Raw genomic sequence first — 22620 nt, forward strand, 5'->3', positions numbered from 1 at the left:
GGCTGGGAATACAGCTCAGTTGGTAGAGTGCTTGCCATGCATGCACAAGGCCCTGGGTTCAGTCTCCAGCACCACACACAAAAATAATAATAATAGTGATATTTCAAGATTTAAACTTCTCTAGGAAAAATATTGTATTATATTCTTAAAATCCTTTATTAATAGCTAATAGTCTAGCAATGTGATTTTAAGAGCAGGAACTAGCTCTGATACTGGTGTTCAAATCCTAGTTCTATTACTAGTTGTATAATTTGGGCAAGTCATTTAACCTCTGTACCTCAGATACTTCATCTGTAAAATAATGCTGATGAAGATATTTTAAGGATTGATTTAATTAAATCACAAAGTAATTAGGACAGTTTTTGTTATGCCAAAAGCGTTCAGTAATTGTTAACTGTCATCATATTTGATTCATTAAAAACTCATTCAGTGAGGCTGGGGGTGTGGCTCAAGTGGTAGTGCGCTCGCCTGGCATGCGCGAGGCACTGAGTTCGATCCTCAACACTACATAAAAATAAAATAAAGATATTGTGTCCAACTAAAAAAAAAAATTTAAAAAAACCTCATTCAGTAACATCATCTATAAATATTATAAAGAAGTTAAATATATTTGCCTAGTTTTATTGCTAGAGTTCTTTTTTTATAGCCTCTGTACTTTATGAATAAACAAACATGTTTTGCATCTTTATCATGAAGGAAAATGTTAAATATGCTGTGCGCTTGAGAAACTATGGAAGCCGTACAGCCAATGGAGATGGAGGAATGACTACGGTTCAGTGCCCTGATGGTGTGACCTTTACATTCAGCACATGCAGTTTGAGTAGCAATGGCACAAACCAAACCAGAGGACAGATTCCACAGATACTCTACTATAGGTAGGTGTATCTATAGATGGAATGGAAATATTCTAAAGCGGCATAACTTATAGTATACTGCCAAGGTAAAAAATTATAAATGAACAGTTGTAATTAAATACAAAATATCTTCCTAACATATATTTGTGCTAATTCATATAAACAAGTCTCATTTAAGATATAAATTCAAAATTTAATATAATGGTAAATGCTTTAAAACATGGGTTTTGGTCATTTCTTGACATTTTTGTGTATTGGACACATGTTCTGGGTACTTCATCATGAATCATAAAAGTTTCAAATTTAATTAGAATTTATTTATTTTTATAAGTACCTAAAATAAATTATCAGATTGACTCAACCCAGGTGGTGGTGTTGCCTTGATCCTATTATCAGTCTGCACAATATTTCAATGTTTATAAATCTCATATCTGCCTGAGGTATCCTCTTGGGCCCTAGAATATACAATGGTTCTTTCTTTTATTTCAACAGAAACCATTCTACAAAAAGAGTGGAAATAAAGAATAATAATAACCTTTGGGTTAAAAATAATTTCTCTGAATTTTTCTTTTAGTAACTTAGCTAGAGTCTTAGGTAGTAGTGAGTACTATTGACCACATTTGTTCTTAACCCAACTAATCACTAAAGTTGCATAGGCTTGATGCTTCCTCTCTTTCCTTCATAAACTATCTAGGGACACCTCCTAGGTTGTTAGTACAAAATAATTTCCCTAAAGATTTTCTCCTCCCTTTATTCATATGTCATAGAGTAGAGACAGTACACAGTATATAGCTGTACAGTACAATGCTGTTGCTAAAATATATAAGATTTCTAGTCTTTTTATCCTAATTATGAAGAATGTTTTTTGTTACATAAGCATTATAATAAATAGTTCGTTATTCTCTATCTCAACCATAGATTGAAAGCTGTAGCATGCACACAAGGACAGTTTTATATTTCAAAAAGCTAGAGAGCCATAAACAGCATCTACTATTCAAACTTCTGGATGTTTTCATATTTATAAGCAAGCTTTAAATACTCTTACTTTAATAATTTAGGTTAAAAAAGATTAAAGTCTCTTGATATTTAACATCACTCTTGATGTTAAACTCATATCTAGTTTTGGTATCCTCTCTGAGAGCCCTAGACTGAATATTCAAGTCTCTGATATCTTTCTTCAGATAACCCCAGGTGGAGATGATGTGATTCATGTATACTGAGCGCTTAAACTATGTGCTTTATCTGTCTTGTCTTAGGTAGTCATGAGGTAGGCACTTATACAGAAGAGGGGGAACTGAGGCACTGAGTGTTAAAAATCTTGCCCAAATCACACATAATCATTTAAGGTACAGGGATTGATAGGCAGGAAATCATATTCCAGATGTCATAGTCTTGAACCACTACACATTCTCTTTCAGAATGCTCTGTACAGTTGACTAATAGACATCTTAGGTTTAACAGATCCATAGTACTCCTCTCCCTTCTGCAGTTATAGCCACATACCTTGTCATTTTTTGATGTCTCTATTACCCTCATACTTTATATCTAATTCATCAGCAAATACTAAACTAAACTGTCCTCAATCCAACCTTTTCTACCATTACTATGATTAGTAACCTAGTGCAAATCACCACTATCTCTGTCTGTAAAATTGTAATATCCTGTCTACAAGTCTCCCTCCTATCTCTGTTGCCCACCTACCATCACTTCTCCTTGGCGCAGCCAGTGATATAATGAAACCATAAATCATAGTGTATTCTGCCCTTTCTCAAAGTCCAGTGTCCTCCTGTTGCCATACCAGTATGAAACATGAAGTTAGTTGATATTGTGACTCCTGTTTCCTCTGCCCCCCATCGCCACTCTTTCTCCTTTCATTCCAGCAATATTTGTCTTCACTCTGTTCTTCAAACTCAACATTGTTGTCTTTGTCCTGACACTTTTCCCTCACATCTTTGCGTGGATTTTTTGTTGTTGTCGTTTTTCTTCAAAGTCCTATTACTTCCTGAAGCTATATGATTACATATTTACTGTTTTAACTTTAACTTTTTAAATGTAAATTAAATGAGAGGCTCTGATCTGTATGATTTCTAAAATTAGGTCATGTTTTACTTACCATTGTAGAATACTCTCTTGTTTACTCATGTCACAGGAGTGAATTTGATGGGGATTTACAATCTCAACTTCTGAGTAAAGCCAATGAAGAAGATAAAAACTGTAGTAGAGCTCTCTCTGTGGTAAGCACTGTTGTTCGAGCTGCCAAGGACCTCTTGCACAGAGCTCTTGCTGTAGATGGTAAGACTATCCTTTTTCTCTCTTTATAGTCATATTGTAGATTCTTTGTTCCCTAACTTTGCATGGAGTAATTGAGGAGGAGCCATCTTGTAGAATCCCTGAGTGATTTATTCATTCGAGATTTATGCATACACGAATTTTGGACCAGCAGATTTTTAAAGTATGTTCAAAGCAATTACTTGGCATTTTAATTTCCTTAGTTAACCTAGTAAAAAAAGAATTCTATCTTGATTAAAGTTAGGTATTGCCTTTATTCTTTTTTTGGTAATCAAAAAGCTTTTTCTTCCTATATATGTTGTCTTCAGTAATGTGTGTCACCATTCACCCAAATGTCTGGATACCCTAACCATCTCCTTTGATTTGCTTGTCTAAATTAAGTTCTATGAGTTCTTTCACTGGAAACCTTTCCAGTTTGTATTCATCCCTCTTTCTGTTCTCCCAGTGCTTAGTTCAAGCTGCCATAGTGCAAGTGCATGCCCTGCCTCCTTTTCATGGATGGATAAAAATCATAATAATCTTACCACCACCTTTCCCACTTTCCCTATCTAGTTATCTAATCATCCCCTACATTGGCAACAGTTATCATTATAAAAATAAACTGTTGCCCTAGTACTCTGTTACTATAACATTCATTCCTAAGCCTTGGTGCACATTAGAGTCACCTGAGAAGTTTGCCAAAAATGAGGAATATTTGTTCTATTCCCAGTCTGTTTTGTGAAGCAGCACATCTAGAAGCCAATATTTGGAAGAATAATTGACCTTATAAGTATCTTTAGAATCTAGACTCAAATTTATCCTTCCACCAACGTGACTAATATGTCACAGCACAGATTTTTCTTTAGAAAAATAAAAGACAATATAGCTTAATAACAGCAAACATTTTTGGAGTGCTTTATATGTGCAGGCATTGTTCTAAGTGTTTTACATATATTAACATATTTAATCTTTACAGCATCCAATGAGAAAATGAGAATTATTATCCTGTTTTACAGATTATTTTCCTAACATCAATAATAGTCATGTTTGGTACCAGAGTAGTAGTTTTAAAATCATGGCTCTGTTACCCTAAGTTCTAATCCTAGATATTATACAGATACATATACTTAATACCCATAAAGTATTTTGTGTAAGATACTTAAACACTGTGTGCCTTGGTTTCCCCTTCTAAACAAATAGTAGGAATAATAAAAGCATTTTATTGTGGTAATTGAGATGACATGTGGAGGTAAAACACTTAGACTTGTACCAGGTCCTTAATAAACAGTTAATGTTAATAACTTTGTCCAAGAGAACAGAATATAGGTAGTATAGCATGTATGTAGTACAATGAAAACTGCCTTCTAACTATAGTTTTAATGCCTTTTTTAGCTGATGACATTCCAGAGCTGCTTAGCTCTTCCAGTCTATTTTCCATGCTGCTTCCCCTTATTATAGCCTACATAGGACCAGTAGCTGCTGCTATTCCCAAGGTGTGTAATTCTATAACTTTGATTTTTTAAAAAAATAACATTTTTTAGATTTTATATCTTTTATTTAAAGATACTTTTTAATCCTTGAGGCACCTGGGTTATAGGTAATAGGCAGAGATTGATGTGTTATGTGGGAAAAGTTATTAGTTAAATCTCTCAGTTCTTAGTGTGTTTACTGGATTATTGGATTTACATACTGAATGTACATTTGAAGAATTTGGGAATGGGAAATTTTATATTTTAGAAATATGTCATGAAAGGAAAGACTTAAGATAAAAGATTTTTAAAATATATGAGCTTGATACCATATCTTCCTCATCTTGAATAATAATAATGGAAAAGGAGAGAAGTGTTTTAAAGTAGAGAAATATTGAAGACATGGAAGAAATTGTAAATTATTGATTCTTTGGCATAATTAAATATTGAGTATAACCTAATTTTCTGTAGATCACAAAAAACAAAAGTGTTTAAAAATACAGACTAGGTATTTTAGTATAACATCTAAGAGAAATCTTTTTTATCCATAAAGCAGATTTCTCATTGAACAAAAACTTAGTACCAACTCTTGATGCAAATTGTTGCTAATGAGGGTAACCAACACTTATAGTAATTCATAATTTAAAAACTAATTTCACATTTATCATCTTAATCTTTTGTTTTATATATATTTACTAGGTGGCTGTAGAAGTCTTTGGCCTTGTCCAACAATTGCTTCCCTCAGTTGCTATTTTGAATCAGAAGTATGCACCCCCTGCTTTCAATCCTAATCAGTCAACAGATAGCACCACAGGAAACCAGCCTGAACAAGGTCTCTCAGCTTGTACAACCTCTAATCACTATGCTGTCATAGAGAGTGAGCACCCATATAAGCCTGCCTCTGTTATGCACTACAAGGTAGGCACAGATTTCTGGTTAGACTCAATTGTAAAACTTTATTTGAGGTTCTATAATGATATCTTAAAGAACGCTTTGCTTATTTTCAGAAATGTAATCTCTTTTTTAGTGTGTAAGTATAGAAAATCACAGATAGATACTACCAAATACACAGAAGGCTTTAAGAAAGAATTTCTCCCTAAAGAATACAGGTTTATGAGGATGGTTCTCAAATCTTCTTACAACTATATTTCAGTATGTAATTCTAAACTCCCATGCTGTATATTGTAATAATAATGCATGCAAGAATTAAAATTCATAAATCATTTTTTGAATTGACATTATTTGAATCCAGCCTGAGCTCTGAAAATTTACACATTGTAGGATTTAAGGAGTCCTCTGTTTAGTGTTAAAAAAAAAAAACCCTGCAAAACATTTATAAATTTAATGTCATTATATTCAAAATCCTTTTTCTTTGTTTTTTTTAAAATTACATTATGTAAATTAATAAGTCATTCATTTCATCAGTTTTAATTAGAAGTTAACATTTTGTGTTCTTATAAAATTTTCAGGTTTTTTATTGTAGAGAATATTAAATGTATAAAAGTAAAGCAAGATAGTATGTTATACCTGAGCTATTCATCTCCCCAAGTTTAACAGATTCATTATTTTAAAGTATATTCATGATATTTTCTTAAGCATATCTCTAAAATATAGGACATTTAAAAATAACCATAATAATTGGACAGAGAGAAGTGAAGGGAGGGGTGGGGGTACGGGGATAAGAATGATAATAGAATCATATATGGGCATATATGATTACACAACCAGTATAACTCTAAATCAGAAGTTATTTTCCATTTATGTATAATGTGTCAAAATGCATTGTACTGTCATGTATAATAAATTAGAACAAAAAATAAAAATAAAAATAACTAATATTATCATTTCAAAAGTGAATGATTCCTTAATAAGATCATGCAAATTTTGCTAATTTATTTAAATCAGAATATAGATAAGATGCATACATTCCAGTCGGTTATGTCTCTCAAATCTCTTTAAATTTTAAAACCCTTTACATCTATAGATATTTTCTCCACCCCCCCAACCGTTTCAATTTTGATAGTTGAAACTGGACCATGTGTCTGTTGGGTGAAGTCCTCTTCAGTTTACCTGCTAAGTCCTATAGACACCTTTTGTAGGTGTGAAATTCCTCATTTCCTTGCTCTCTGGTATAAGATGTTCCTGCTTCAGTACTGGAACCATCCAATTTTTTCAAAGACCTTGGTTTCTTTTATACATACACGTGTATTATATGTGCGCGTGTATATATACATATATTTGTGTGTAGATATATTTATTTATAGACATATTTATATATGTAGTTTTTTAAAGATAAAACACTTCATGAGTTGTATTGATGATACTAATTGAAATAAGGATCACCAGAGCAATGATACACACCTAAATCCCAGTGGATTTGGAGACTGAAGCAGGAGGATTGAAAGTTCAGAGCCAGCTTCAGAAGCTTCAGAGCAACTCAGTGAGACCCTGTCTCTAAATAAAATATTAAAAAGGGCTGGGGATGTGGCTCAGTAGTTAAGCACCCTTGGGTTCAATCTACAGTAGCAAAAAAAAAAAGGGGGGGGGGAGGACACCTGAATCTCCTTTCTCACACATCTAGAATTTCTATTTTCAATGACACTGGGAATATTAAAATTAGAAAAGTGTTTGTGCATGGGTAGGTAGAGTGGGTATGTTGTCCATTGATTATATCATAACTACAATGTAGTCAAATTGCTATGTTTTAAAGTAAATTAGAATGATCAATTACTGTCTTCTAAAGTAAGTTAGAATAACCTGTGATTATAAAACAATTGGATATACATTTTGAATAATTTGTTTTATTTTAGACTTTTTGTAATTGCTTTTAAATTTACATTTTGTCTTATAAATGTTGAAATAATTGCATAATATATAACAAATCGAGCTTTTATCTCTGTCCACTTCATTCATTTCCTTCCTTTTCTATCACTGGTAATAATTTCTTTTAATTTTGGAGTTATCCTGTGGTTTTATTTAGTAAATGTGAAAACACACTCACACATATACAGCGGCAGAGTTGTGTGTGTGTGTGTGTGTGTGTGTGTGTGTGTGTGTATGTATTCATATCCTCTTGCCTGTTGCCAGGTGGCATTCCCAGAATGTGTCAGGTGGATGACAATTGAATTTGACCCTCAGTGTGGTACTGCACAGTCAGAAGATGTCCTCCGTTTGCTGATTCCTGTTAGAACCATTCAGAATTCAGGATATGGACCAAAATTGATATCTGTTCATGAAAATCTTAATTCATGGATAGAATTAAAGAAATTTTCTGGATCCTCTGGATGGCCTACCATGGTTTTAGTGTTGCCAGGTAAATGTCCTCTTTTCTGTCTTATGGGGTAAAATATATATGTGTATGTACATTTAGTAAGGTTACACTATTGAAAAGTTTATTTAATTTTTTGAGGAAATTATTTTTAGACTTATGGGAATTGCAGTTGAGGAATAAATAAGTTGCCCTGGGTAAGGAACATACCAGGATCTGAGTTTTGGAGCAGAGTTAATATTGAGGAGTGGGTGTTTATATAGATGGGACCAAGGTATAGAAAAATATTAAATATTTTATTTCTCAGTAAGTGCTAAATTTTCAGAATTTAATTAAGGACTCCAGTCCTTCCTTTGAAGAGAAGTTGTAAACCCTTCCAAGTTGTGTTGAAACTATTATTTCAGTTGGCTTTAAAGGTATGTGAGAGAGAGAGAGAACATAAGTGTGTACAACTGTAATCACTGATACTCATGTTCTTTTAAAAGAAAGTTAAGTTTTTAAAATTATATGTAGTCTGCTGTGTTTTTATCCAGTTAGTTATAACCACTCTTGTGATGCTTTAAAGTGATAACCTATTCAGAAACTTCTTTCTTGAACTGTAAACTGCCTTTGTTTGTTTGTTTATAAAGAGATGAGAAAAATCCAAATGCCAGCCTAGAGGATTGCCTTGAAACAGCAAAGATTAGACTTGATCACCTCTGTGATTGACAGAAATCAAAAAATTGCTAATGTAACTTAACAGTAAATTTGGGGGAAAATTAATTATGATGAAAAATAACAACCATTCTTTTGAGATGTTCTATTTTTAGTTTTACTTTTAGCACAGTTCGTTTAGGAACCCACCTTCCAAAAAGTTTTAGTGTCTAAGTTGTATACTGCTTGGAATGAATAAAAGAAAGGGGAATTTTTGATAAAATTGTTTCAGATTTTGACCTCAATTCTGGCTTTTTTTTTTTTTTTTTAAGGAAATGAGGCCCTTTTTTCATTAGAAACTGCTTCAGATTATGTGAAAGATGACAAAGCATCCTTCTATGGTTTCAAATGTTTTGCAATTGGATATGAATTTAGTCCTGGACCTGATGAAGTAAGAACAAATTATCTTTCCATTCTGTTAAGGAAGATTATGTTTTTAAAGACGTATATCAACTTAAATTGCATCATTGCCTATATTCAAAAGTTTGAAATTTATTGTAAGCTAAGGATGTATAATTTAAAATATTTTGTGGTTTATGTGTGTGCATTGATTTTTTTTCTACTTTAATACATGAAGAAAATGAGATTGGTGCACTGTAACCCAGTTTGATTGAAGTGTAATTTTGAAGTGTAATTATGTCTTCCCTGAGCCTGCTCTAATGGATAAACCTTTCTGAGTAAATCATAGAACTTGATTTTATAAAGAGACTTTCAACTTTTCTAAATACTTTAAGTCATACACTAAAATAAAAAATCCAGGTCAGAGTTGATCGTGTTCCTTCAAAATGATGAATCAAAAATTATTTAGACAGTGAACCTATAAAACTGAACCTTATAACCTGCATTAGACAAAATAATGAATCTCTTCCATTCCCAATTTAACCATTAACCCATACATGCTTCTTTCTAATTTTAAAAAGTATATAAAAAGCTTGAACTTGAATTAATTTTTATTGATAATTCTTATTGTCTTTCAAACATTTTTTAAAGCAGCAAATTTTATACAATTCTACAGGGAGTCATTCAGTTGGAAAAAGAATTAGCCAATCTTGGTGGAGTTTGTGCAGCTGCTTTGATGAAAAAGGATCTAGCACTTCCTGTTGGTAAGTCTTGTTGGGTATTAGTTATTTATTGATAAATGTTTTTAAAAGTTAAGAGTAAAATATGTTTATTACAGAACACCTGACAATAGATTTGCAAAATGAATTCCATATCACATACTCATAATCAATAACTGCTTAATATTCTAAGGGTTTAAGTTTATTCTAAAGGATTCTGTAATCCTTTTTAATTACACAAATCGATGCACATGTACACTCTCCTTATGCATGTGTATACTATGCCAATTATTGGGTTAAGCATTAAACATAGAGGATTATACCAAAAGTGTGATATTTCTAAATTTTTGTGGAAATATCAAGTAGACTGTTGAATATTTAGTGCCTGGGGCTCAGGGGATATGTCAATAAAAATGTCATTTGAACATAGTTGTTATGTAAAAATAGCCCAGGGTCAAAGCTGGGACCACTAAAATTTTTAAGATGAACAAAACAGGAAGAAGAGATCACATGTAGAACTGTAAATGTGAATAGCAACTGAAGGAGCAGAAAAACTAGGAGTGGGTATTTATGAGAATTGTGTATACTACTGAAAATTAATTTAAATCTATTACTGCATTTGAAAATTTGTTTATTTGTGTCCTCAATGAGAAATAAGTTAGTAAAATTAGATATCTAAGGACCTTCAGAATAGATTGAGAATAGAAAGTGAAGGACAGCCTTCACTGAAATAGCTTTTCAGAACCATTTTCATGTGGAGAACAGAGTTTGTGACAGAAATGATACCTCTACATGAAGTAAAATTATATGTGTGTAAATTAATTTATGATCAAGAGGGTTATATATGGTTTAACATTGTATTTCACTATAGTTATAAAGAAAACTTTTTTTTCTTTTTCTAAATCTCTTCCCAAAATTCCATCTATAGCTCTTCCTTATAACAGTAGCTTTCCAACTCTATCCTTTGTTTCCTCCCATTTTCTCTCTCTTCCCCTTTAATTCTTTCTGTATTCTACTTTTTTTCTATTGGTCCCTTTCAATCTTTTCAGTTCCCTTAATCAGACTTAATATTGGTATATATGTGAAAAATGAGACCTTTTATATTCTATTCATATGAAGAAAATGTTTTGCAACCTCTTTAGAGGATAGAAGATATTTGTTAATAAGTGTTCAATTTTTAAATATATATACTTTTTGACATGGCAATTTTTTTATATACACTTGCACAGATGATCTAAAAGATAAGTTAAAGAAATGACAAATGTAGCAGTGCATGTGATTGTAAAACCTAAATGCAATTAAAAGTCTGTCAATGGAATCTGGTTATGTTGTAATCACATATTCATACAGTGGGAGATGTTAAAGTACATTTATATGGTTGGCAAAGAAAGATGTCCAAATTAAGTAGGAAAAGCAAGTTGCAGAAGGTTCCATTTTACACGTGTTATTTACAAATGTGTGTGTTCATGTATGTGTATATTGACACACACTCTTCTGATTTATACATTGTTTATACAAATAATGCGTAAGAAACTGTTGACACTGGTCATCATTGGAGTAGATGTGAAGCTCATTAGAAAGATAGAATTATTTATTCCATCCAGGCTCAGCAATGCACGCCTGTAATTCCAGCAGTTTGGGAGGCTGAGTTAGGAGGATCCTGAGTTCAAAGCAAGCTTCAGCAACTTAGCAAGGCCTTAACCAACTCAGTGAGACTCTGTCTCCAACTAACTAACTACTGGATATGGCTCAGTGTTTAAATACCCAGTGTTTCAATCCCCAGTACCAAAAGGAAAAAAAACAAAAAAGAATTATTTATTCCACACTTCTGTACAATCTGAATATTTCCCCTTGAACTTTATTCGTAGAATTTCACAATTGAATCTATCAAAAAAAATCAATAAAATATGTTCTATATTAAGCAGTAAAGAAGAAAATAGCTAGAGCACATGGTCAGTACTTTATGTTTCTATGTGAACCATCATTGTTTATGAAAAGTATAGTTCTTCTCTAAGTCAACCAAAATACAAAGGTTCAGATTCAGAATAATCACTTTCCTCTTTTTAATTAAATTAATTAAATGCACTAAATCAAAAGCCTTTATTTATTATGCATAAATATAGTATATATTTTTTGCATATTATTCAGCAAATCTTTTTTGATTATTGGTTTGAGAATTGTAGCTTTTATTTTCATTAAAAATATTTTACAATTTAAAATCTAAATCACTGAGATTTACCCAAAACAATAAATCTTTTCCTTATGGAGTAGCAGAATTGTGAACAGGGTGTGATGAATGAAAGACTAGAAGGTTTAAGTATTAATATATTTTAGTAAAACTTTTCATTTGCATAATAGGTAATGAATTAGAAGAAGATCTTGAAATTCTTGAAGAGGCTGCATTACAGGTATTGTCCTGAACACTAGAAGGATAAATTTTATTAGTTTAAAAGCAGTATTTTCACAAGATCAGCTTTACTTTTCTTGAACAGTTTTCTTTAAATAATTCTTTCTGTTCCTCAGCAGTTATAGAGACACATGACTTTTAATTGTTCTCCTTGATGAGAGGAACTCATGTGAGCTCAGACTATATTGTGTGGTGGGTATTGATTCTGGAGTTAGACCAAAATCTTATCAGAGAAAGAAGAGGAAACCAAGCTGGAAGGGAAGGAATCCTTTTCACAACTGTGGACATTTAAATTCCATTTTGAAAGTTCCCTTTACCAGCTAGACAAAGGGGAAGGGCCTCTCATAAAGGAAACTAGTTAAAGGTGTTATATAAGGGCTGTATTTGAAATACTTATAGGGAGTGGCAAAATTTGAGGAAGATATATTTGGTGAGTTTAGACTGTGTGAGACATATATGTCATATTAAATGGCAGAACCAGCCAGGCGCAGTGGCACACACCTGTAATCCCAGCAGCTCAGGGGGCTGAGGCAAGAGGATCGCAAGTTCATAGCCAGCCTCAGCAAAAGTGAGGCTAAGCAACTCAGTGAGATCCTGTCTCTAAATAAAATATAAAAGGATGGGGACGTGTCTCAGTGGTCGAGTGCCCCTGAGTTTAATCCCTAGTTCCAAAAAGAAAATTAAAAAAGAAAGTAAAACCAGTTGGCTTTAGACATTTGGGAGCCCTTAATTTGTTACCATTATTGATTTGTTTGTTTGTTTGTTTATGTAGTCATTAGTTATGTAGACCATGTGACAGTGTAATGGAAATATATCAGTACTATATTTCAATTGAAATGCTCTTTTTTGTCAAACTATAATATCTTCTTACTCATAATTTCTAAGAGATTTAAATTGCTCTATGAATTCGTCAGTATGAATTTATCTGGGTAGCAGTCATTATTATTTAGATAAAAACATCAGAATGTGCAGGAAGCAATTTTTCAAATTATAATATCTACTGAACCCAGGCCAGAAATGCTTATGGTACTAATTGAGCATTAATGTATGCTGCATACCAAGACTATTAATGATGAGTGATTTTTGTGGATTGAAATGGCAAAGGTAGAAGATAGAAGGTGACTCAGACATTTAATTGAATTGATGGCATCCAACCCAGATTTCATGGGTTTGTAAGGTCCTCTGAATAAATTTTTTTTTCAGAGCTAGGGTGGAATATTTCCCCTTGAACTTTATTTTGTTTATTAGGTAAAAATACTCTAAAAATACACTATTTAGATGGGTGTGGTGGCACATGCCTGTAATCCCAGAGGCTCAGGAGGCTGAAGCAGGAGAATTGCAGATTCAAAGCCTGCATTAGCAACTTAGTAAGGCCCTAGGCAACCTGTTGCAAAATAAAGGGCTCAGTGGTTAAGTGCCCCTGGATTCAATCTCTAGTACCAAAAAACAAAAACAGTATTTTTATTAACAGAAATATCAATTAAAGGGCATTTTAATAGCCTAAAATAAAAAGGCTATATTCTTCAAATAAAGGACTCACTCTATCGGATCCTTATTCTTACTAATTTTGCCAGCTCCAGAGAATAATGAGCATACATTTATGCTCATTATTCATGTTTACATTCTGTTCTAGGTGTGTGTAATTAGTGGTAGTAACAGCACTTTTCTCGTTTACAGTATCTTTAATATTACTTCTCCATTTTTACAGTTAGACTTTCAAATCAGTATTATTTTTTTTATGTGTTACAATAAAGTGAATTTCAGAGAAATTATGTGACTTATCTAAGAAGTGAGTTAGTTGAGAAACAAAGATTAGTACATAGGTCTTCCAATTCCTAGAGCTGGTATTTTCCATTTTACTTATTTCCTGAGATAAACTGAATAAAGCAGCAATACTAAAACCAAACATTTATTTCTTATTAACTTAAGCACTATCCTAAAAATTCTTCATATTTTTATCTTATTTAGTCTGTAGGATAATCCTGCAAATTAGAGATTCTTATCCCTGTTAACATATTTTAAAAAGAAAAACTGAAGGGCAGAGAACTTGGATAACTTGCCTAGGGTCACACAACTTGTAAAACACGTGAATTGGAATTCAACTTATCGCAGTTTGGCAAAAAAGCTCCTAACTTTGACCATTAAGCACTGATGATAGGGAGACATCATATTCTCAGTAATTTTAAGAAGCCTCTGGATTAGCAAACCACCAGTTTGTCCTTGTTTGAAAAAACAAAAAAGTTAAATCTTTGTATCTTAAGATATAAAAATAATAAACATTATATTAATAAACATATCAGGCAACATTTAAGTTTAGGTGGGCCATCAAGAAGCTCATACATTATGATTTTAGAAATTATTATCATGTGTAAAATGTTCTTTAAGTTGGATATAAAGAAATATTTATTGTGTTACTATTTAAGAACAAAAATGTTCCCACCTTTTTGATGTGTAGTTGTGGTGATCTAACATGCATTAAATACCTTCCATTTGTCAAACAATATAGTATGTGTTTTATATGTGTCTGTAATTTAAATTGTGTAAGACCCTTTTAAGGGGAGCAATTATTTGATCATCAATTTAAACATTGCAGATTCAGGGATGATAATTCATTAGACAATTTGTCAACAGCACAGAATTATTTGTCCAAAGTCAGGATTTGACTCTGAAGATAACATTTTTTTTGAAATTACATAAATTATGGAATGTAGGTTGTTGTGGGATAGTTCAATAAATTTAGAAGTGTAACCCTTTTCTACGAAAAATATTTTTGAAATTTATTATTTAAAAATTTTTTAAAGCAGAGGTCATAGTTCAGTGATAGAGCACTTGCCTAGCTGCCCTACCCATTCCCCGCCACAAAAAGTAGGCTTAAGCATTTTTATAGTTTTGGTAGTTAAAGCAGGTCTTTCCCTACATTTGATTTGTCAGATAAGTGAAAAGTAAAATTTTACTTTTATCAGCATATTTTTTCTTAACTTAGACTAATGAAGCTTGTATACAGCCACAGTTAGGCTTCCACTCACTTTTTGCAATAATTTGATTATCAATTTAAACATTTTGCAGATTCAGGGATGATAATTCATTAGATGATTTGTTGACACCACAGAATTACTTGTCCAAAGTCAGGATTTGACTCTGAAGATAACATTTTTTTGAAATTACATAAATTATAGAATGTAGGTTGCTGAAGTCATGACCATGATACCCACCTACCCAAAAGAACAGATATGGTTTACTGATAATTTCTGTCAATAAGGAAGACTTCAAGAAAGGGAGACTTAGAAAGAACTCTGGCTCTAACAGATGAGGATGTGAGGAGTAGAGGGCTGGCATAGGAAGAGATGCATCACTTCTGATAAGATGCTTATTTGTGAGGAGGGGAAAGAGACAGGAAGTATTATCCCTTATTTTTCCCTCCTAGAAGTTTCTACAGTATGGGCTAAAGGAAGGAATATTGCAGCATGGGGAGAAAATGGTTTTTCTGAGAAGGCCTAATTAAAATGTGTACAATTTGGAAAACTTTATGTAAATTTTTGTATTTCAGAGTATACAAATAATCTTTTTTACCCAACAGGTGTGCAAAACTCATTCTGGTATACTTGGCAAGGGATTAGCTCTTTCTCATTCACCAACTATATTAGAGGCTCTTGAAGGAAACTTACCACTTCAAATCCAAAGCAATGAGCAGTCCTTCCTGGATGATTTTATTGCTTGTGTCCCAGGATCAAGTGGTGGAAGGCTTGCAAGGTATTGTGCTTTATATAATATACAGTTACTTTCTTTTAGGGCATCATTGCTGAAGAAATGAAAGGAGAGTCATTAGGATATTAAAATGCTGCCTAAAATATTCTGGTTTATGTGTTTTGCAGTTGCTGAAATATAAAATGGTGATTAATATTTAAAACTACATGATATTTATTAATGATTATTGTTTTGTCATTTGCTTTCTTTTTTATGATAAAAAAATGCTGTCCTGTGTTATTTTACTAATAAAAATATAGCTGGATGGTATAGCTCAGTTGGAAGTGATTGCCTAGCAAGAACAAGGTTTTATTTTTAAAATTGCAGAGATTACTCTTTACTTTTTAAAATCCAAATAGTGACTGACAATTTTTTCAGTCAGCCTCACTGCAATCTTTGTAAATATTTTTAGGTGATGCTTAATTGAATTACTCATTACTCATCTCACAGGACAACTGGAACATGTAAATCACAAAATGAGTCCGGGGGGTATGTTACAAACCAAAGAAAATGGCAAATTTTACATGGAAGGGAAAGTAATAAAGAAGATAGTAAGAAATTGTGTGAAGAAAGGGTGGACAGTCTCTACCTTTGAACCTTGCTGCCCTAAAACCAAAATTCCTTTTCTGTCCTCCAGCTACCATAGAACAATTGTTCTTTGCCAGGCTTTTAGACAGGTGAAATCAGAGAGGTTTCCTGCAGTAAGAATAAGTGTCCTTAAGCCTTCAAACTGTATATAAATTCAATTCATTTTTTACATTTTTATTGATTTTTTTTAATTAGCCATAATTTTTTTTAAATTAGCCATAATTAAAATTTCAGATTTTCTGCTGGGCATGGTGGCGCACACTTGTAATCTCAGCAATTTAGCAAAGCCCTAAGTAACTCAGTGAAACCCCAGTCTAAATAAAATACAAAAAAAAGGGGGGGGGGGTGGCTGGGGATGTAGCTCAGTGTTAAGCACCCCTAGGTTCACTCCCCAGTACCAAAAGAAAAAAAATCAGATTTTCTGATTTTTAAGACTTTTATCAAATTGTACATAAACATCAGAAATTTCATATGCTTTGGCATTTTTTAAATGCATATAAATAGTATTTATTTTTTATCGGTATATTATAATTATACATAATAGTGGAATTCATTATGCCCATAAGCATTTACCAATTTGATCTCATTGGTATTTTTTAAATGAATTTATCATTAACAGTTGCCAAAGAAGCCACTTGTGATTATCACTGAATCAGAAATAGATATTATTTAGTATTTTGTTCAGTGAAAGTTTCATTTATTTGGCTTAATTTCATTTGAATCATTGAAGGTGCTGATGAATGTTTGCTTTTTTGTTTGTTATCATTATTTTAAGATGGCTTCAACCAGATTCCTATGCTGATCCTCAAAAGACATCACTGATACTGAATAAAGATGATATTCGTTGTGGTTGGCCTACTACAATAACTGTTCAAACAAAAGACCAGTATGGAGATGTGGTACATGTTCCCAATATGAAGGTAATTCTGTCTGAATTAAATTACAAGACTTTTGTACACTGACTGCTGTAACTGGTAAAATATTAGGAATGGCAAGTACACAGAGTCTAGTTTTTCTGTCCTTTGTATATATAATGTAGGACACAGAACATTTAAATGATTTGGTTATATTAATTCTAAATTATATGCTAGAAGATGTGGTGAGTCAAAGGAAGGATACAAAAGTCTATGTATAAAGAGTGCTAGGCACATAGGGGGAAGGCCCATGGTAATAGTGATTGAATTTTTAATGAATGAAAGCATGTGTTTTTTACATTTTTATTGATTTTTTAAAAAAATAAATGACAGCAGAATGTATTACAATTCTTATTACACATATAGAGCACATTTTGTTATATCTCTGGTTGTATATAAAGTATGTTCACACCAATTCGTGTCTTCATACATGTACTTTGGATAATGATGTCCATCACATTCAACCATCATTATTAACCCACTGCCCCTTCTTTCCCCTCCCACCCCTCTGCCCTATCTGGTGTTCATCTATTCCTCCCATGCTCCCTCTCCCTACACCTCTATGAGTCAGTCTTATATCAGAGAAAACATTTGGCTTTTGGGGGGATTGGCTGACTTCCCTTAACATTATCTTCTCTAACTCCATCCATTTTTCTGCAAATGCCATGATTTTATTCTCTTTTATTGCTGAGTAATATTCCATTATGTACATATGCCACATTTTTTAATCTATTTCTCTACTGAAGGGCATCAAGGTAAAAGAATACATTTTTAAGTTATGTTTGTTTGTTTATATATCTTTGGTTCTGGGGATTGGACCCAGGGGGCTTAACCACAGAGCCATATTTTCTACTTTTTATATTGAGATAGAGTCTCGATAAATTGCTGAGGCTGGCTTTGAATCCACAATCCTCCTGCCTCAGCCTCCTAAGCTGCTAGGATTATAGGCATGTCCTGTACCTGGCAGTTTTGTTTATAATTTTAAAATACTAAAGTACATTTTGCATTTGGTATTATTGTTACCACATTTTAGAATATTGATATTAAATAAATTCGATATCTATGAATTTAGGTCATAAAAAATAAGGAATAGAAATCATCAATTACTGTATTAATGAATAAAGAGTTCTTTGGACACCACTTTTCTGAGACAATTAATAAGGATATTTAGGGCTGGGGTTGTGGCTCAGTGGTAGAGCACTTGGCTGGTATGCATGAGGCACTGGGTTCGATTCTTAGCACCACATATAAATAAATAAATAAAACAAAGGTCCATTAACAACGAAAAAAGGAATTAAAGTATTAAAAAAAGAATATTTATATTATATTGTAATATAATCTTGAATTGTGGTACCTCATCTAAACATTTTATCATCTTTCTGAATAATTGATACTGAAAGAAATTTTAGGCAGATCCCAATCTTGTTTTGCTCCAGTGTTGAATTGGAGGGATTGGTTTTTTGAAGCTTAGAGGTAATTAAGCCACAAAGCTATTTTTGCTCATAGGATACCTAATTTTACTTCAGTATTTACTTACAGTAGAATTGTTTCACCTACTTCTTACGTTATTTCATGTACAGCATTTTCTCCCCATCTTTGGGTTCTTTTTTTTTAATAATTAATCATTCTTTCTTTTCTGTCCTCTGTTTTTCTCTCTTCTTCTTTCCTCTCTTTATGTCTCCTCCCTCTCTTCCCCTTCTTCCTTTCTCCTATCTATGTGCTTTTTCTACAATGTCTCCTAGTCCATCTTTAGACCTCTTATTCAGTGTGTTAAAAATCGATATCATATTGATCTCCAAGTTAGAAACTGTACCTAGAATACTCCTTTAAATGCTACTTGAGAAAAGTGGGTTTTTAAAATTTTATAATTTTTAATTTTATTAATATCACATTGTAACAGCTAGAAGGAAAATTAGTCTATTTTTATTTTTAGCACATGAGGTCTTAGGAGCATTTTAAACCTCCTCAAAATTATTAAAATATTTATGTAGTGTTGTGTTGCTAATTATTTGAAAGATAAGAGTTGATTTGCAGGTAATATTCATCAAATTCTATAATGCTTGAGGGATTTTTTGGTGTGGTGCTAAGGGTTAAACCCAGTGCTTTGGTATGCTAGATAAGTCCTCTATTACTGAGCTATACCCTGAAGCTCCAAAATGCTTTTTAAAGCAATGAATATTATATTTCTTTACTTACAAAATGATCATTCCAAGAAAGTCTTGTTTAGTAATGGGACCAGTCACATAGGAAATAAGAGAATAACAACAAATTTATAAAAGAAAGCAGAATGATTAGCATTCTGTAATATCTCAGCATTAACGTTAACATTTACTCAGAAAATGGTTGTTTAGCTAATGATTCAGCCAAAATGATATGTATCAAAATATAGTATGTTTTATTTATAATCAAATGTCTTAGAATTTGAAAGCGTTTGCTTTGTTTATTACATTTAAAGTTTAAAGATTTTAATCATGACAAATGTGTATGAGCTGAAGAATTTTACCTTGTAGACTTAAAATGCTGGTTTATTTTTTCAAAGTACGAATGGGTTTTTTAATATTCCCAGGTCATTATGTCAATTCAAATACTGATTTCTCAACCCCAGCTGAAGATTGTGTTTCTTCAATAGATCGTGTGTGTCAGCTACACTTAACTTTATGTATACATAAAAAGCCTCAAATTACAGATTCCATGGGATGACATTATTAATAAGGATAGTAAATATTAAAGATATTCTGCAATTCCAAGATGTCCCTCAGTTACTTAAGTAATACTGTCACATTAATTTACACTACCTTTTCTATTTCTACAAAGATCCTGCTGTTTGATTACCTATTCAGAAGTATTGTCAATAGGAACAGCAAAAACTTCTTAGTGAAGCTCAGAATGATGATGCCTGATGAGGAACTAAAGCAGAATTCAGATTGTAAATCTGTAGTTAGTTACCTAGGGTTCAAAATGTCCCCCCCCCCCCCCCGCCAATGCATTAACAGGCAAAAACAGAATAAAACAATTTGCTGTAAATCCTGGCATAATTTTTGATGCTGTGGAATGAACCAGGGCCTTATGCTTGCTACACATACACTCTTATTACTGAGCTACACTCTACACTCCCAGTCCTCCTAAAGTATTTCTGAAAAATGTTTTGTTATAAGCCAGTTTGTATTTTCAGTATTTTAACATGTTAAAATATATGCTTGCAGGTGTGTTGGGGTTGTGGCTCGGAGGTAGAGTGCTTGCCTAGCATGCATAAGGCACTGGGTTCTATCCTCAGCACCACATAAAAAAATAAAATAAAGATATTGTGTCCAGCTATAACTAAAAAATTATTAAGCTTTTAATAATTATTATTAATAATTAATAATCAATAAGCTTTTGAAGAGAATGCCAAGGTAAATCAATGCTAATATAGAATTTATATAATTATGAGTCCATGATTGTAAATTGCCTCTTTTGATGTGTCAAGGACAATTACATAATAATAGTATTTGTGTTTTATAATATCATGATTAGGTGGAAGTGAAAGCCGTCCCCGTTTCTCAGAAAAAAACATCTTTACAGCAAGAGCAAGTAAAGAAATCTCAAAGGATTCCTGGAAGTCCTGCAGTAACAGCAGCATCTGCTAATGCCGACATGACTTTTGGTGGGCTGGCATCACCGAAATTGGATGTCTCATATGAACCAATGATAGTTAAGGAGGCTCGATATATTGCAATAACAATGATGAAGGTAACTTATTTTAAAGAGAACTTTTTTTTCACCCTTAAACAAAAAATTCAGTCATTCAAATACAGACACAAAATTATATGTCAAAAGATCTATTATTAGATGTTAAACTCCCAGAATATTTTTTAAAATGATGCTATTTTCTTCTACGGGGGATTTTTGTTGCTTTCAGGCAGATATGTAGAGGGGAATCACCAGTTTTAGAACAAGTTAATCCCATCAGAGATTGATTTTATTCCCTGCAAAAGTACTTGTGTATTTTTAATCCATATACTACTACTATTAGAACATAGTTCTTAAGGGTTTTATGTTTTTCCTATCCCCCTTCACTTTTTAGTTCCTCTCAAATGCCCAATGCTTTCCTTTGTTTTTCCTACTTCTTTTGGCATTTTAGTTCTCTGATTCCTTTATGTAGATTTAAAAAAATATTTTGTCTAGCTATTTTTATCTTATCTTAGGAGGTAATATTAGTCTAAATTATCAAGATGGTCATTATATGAAATTGAAGTTATTAATAAACAGTGATGAGCCATTGAAGGCTATCTATATCTAGTAAAATAATGGTCTGATTAAATTAGTGTTTTATACAGATTGTGGTGGAGTAGAGACAGTACAATTGGGCAGATAGATGATTATGAAGCATGGTTTGATTTAAACCTCTAGGAGACTATTGAAATGTGCTGAACTCTTGGACAAATGAGTTGTCACTCAGAATAGGAAAAAAATGAAGATATTTCAAGAGATAAAAATGGTATCTAATACTCAGGTTGTAGGGTTGGTCTTAAAGAGGAAGCATAATAGTGCCTCATTCTTTCTACCAAGAGAGGGTAGACAATAATTAATACAGATGTTGGTAAATTTGTAGATTGTACACCTAATAAACTACTTAAGATAATAATTTTGTTTTAGATTAAAGATGGGAGTTAGGAATCTTAGGGTCAAGATTTTGAATCGAAACAATAGAATAACAAAACAGTTATTGTAGAGAACAAAATATGAAATTGACCAGAAAAGACTTGTCACACATCCTTGAATTAGTTGAAATTGAATACCATACAGTGTAGTGTGATATGAATGTGGATAATGTGAGCATTTAGATTGATTCAGCATTGACATTTTGCCAAATAGTTTAAGAAAAGAAGAGTACTAAATAGGAGTTGTGTATGTGGTTGTTAAAAGAGAGGATAGTATAACCTATCTAGTTTTGGAAGGGAAAATGGGAGAAGATTCAGACAAAGAGAAAGTTGAGTAAGAGGGACCAGAAGTCTAAAAGTAGATATAATGCTAGAAGTTGAGGTAGGAAATTGAGCAGGCTGTATTCTTTTGATTTCAGAGATAGAACAATTTTGTAAAATATTACGGGTCTGTGACTTTTGTTGTAGGTGTTTGAAATAAACTTGAAGTTGGTTATTAAGGATGAAGAAATTCAGGATCAAAAAGCTGGAATTTTGGGCTGGGGTTGTGTCTCAGTGATAGAGTGGATGCCTCGCATGTGTGAGGCACTGGATTCGATTTTCAGCACCACATACAAATAACTGAATAAAAAAGGTCTGTCAACAATTAAAAAATATTTTTTAAAAAGCTGGAATTTTAAATGTGATAGACATCATTATCCAAAGTACATGTAAGAA

At 32.5% G+C, this 22620-nt stretch overlaps 1 protein-coding gene across 11 annotated transcripts in view; it reads left to right on the forward strand.

Moving 5' to 3' along the window:
- Positions 1-22620, forward strand: part of Mycbp2 (MYC binding protein 2) — a 272185-nt gene that overhangs the window by 148252 nt on the left and 101313 nt on the right. For all 11 annotated transcript variants that reach the window (XM_071611434.1, XM_071611435.1, XM_071611436.1 and 8 more), the window contains 11 exons: positions 697-875; positions 3004-3146; positions 4515-4615; positions 5291-5509; positions 7679-7904; positions 8825-8943; positions 9568-9655; positions 11969-12018; positions 15595-15767; positions 17125-17269; positions 20777-20992. In XM_071611434.1, the coding sequence (XP_071467535.1) occupies positions 697-875; positions 3004-3146; positions 4515-4615; positions 5291-5509; positions 7679-7904; positions 8825-8943; positions 9568-9655; positions 11969-12018; positions 15595-15767; positions 17125-17269; positions 20777-20992 (1659 nt within the window). The remainder of the gene's footprint in view (positions 1-696; positions 876-3003; positions 3147-4514; positions 4616-5290; positions 5510-7678; positions 7905-8824; positions 8944-9567; positions 9656-11968; positions 12019-15594; positions 15768-17124; positions 17270-20776; positions 20993-22620) is intronic.

Source organism: Marmota flaviventris, chromosome 4 (genome assembly GCF_047511675.1).
Source record: "Marmota flaviventris isolate mMarFla1 chromosome 4, mMarFla1.hap1, whole genome shotgun sequence".
Classification (NCBI taxonomy): Eukaryota; Metazoa; Chordata; class Mammalia; order Rodentia; family Sciuridae; genus Marmota; species Marmota flaviventris.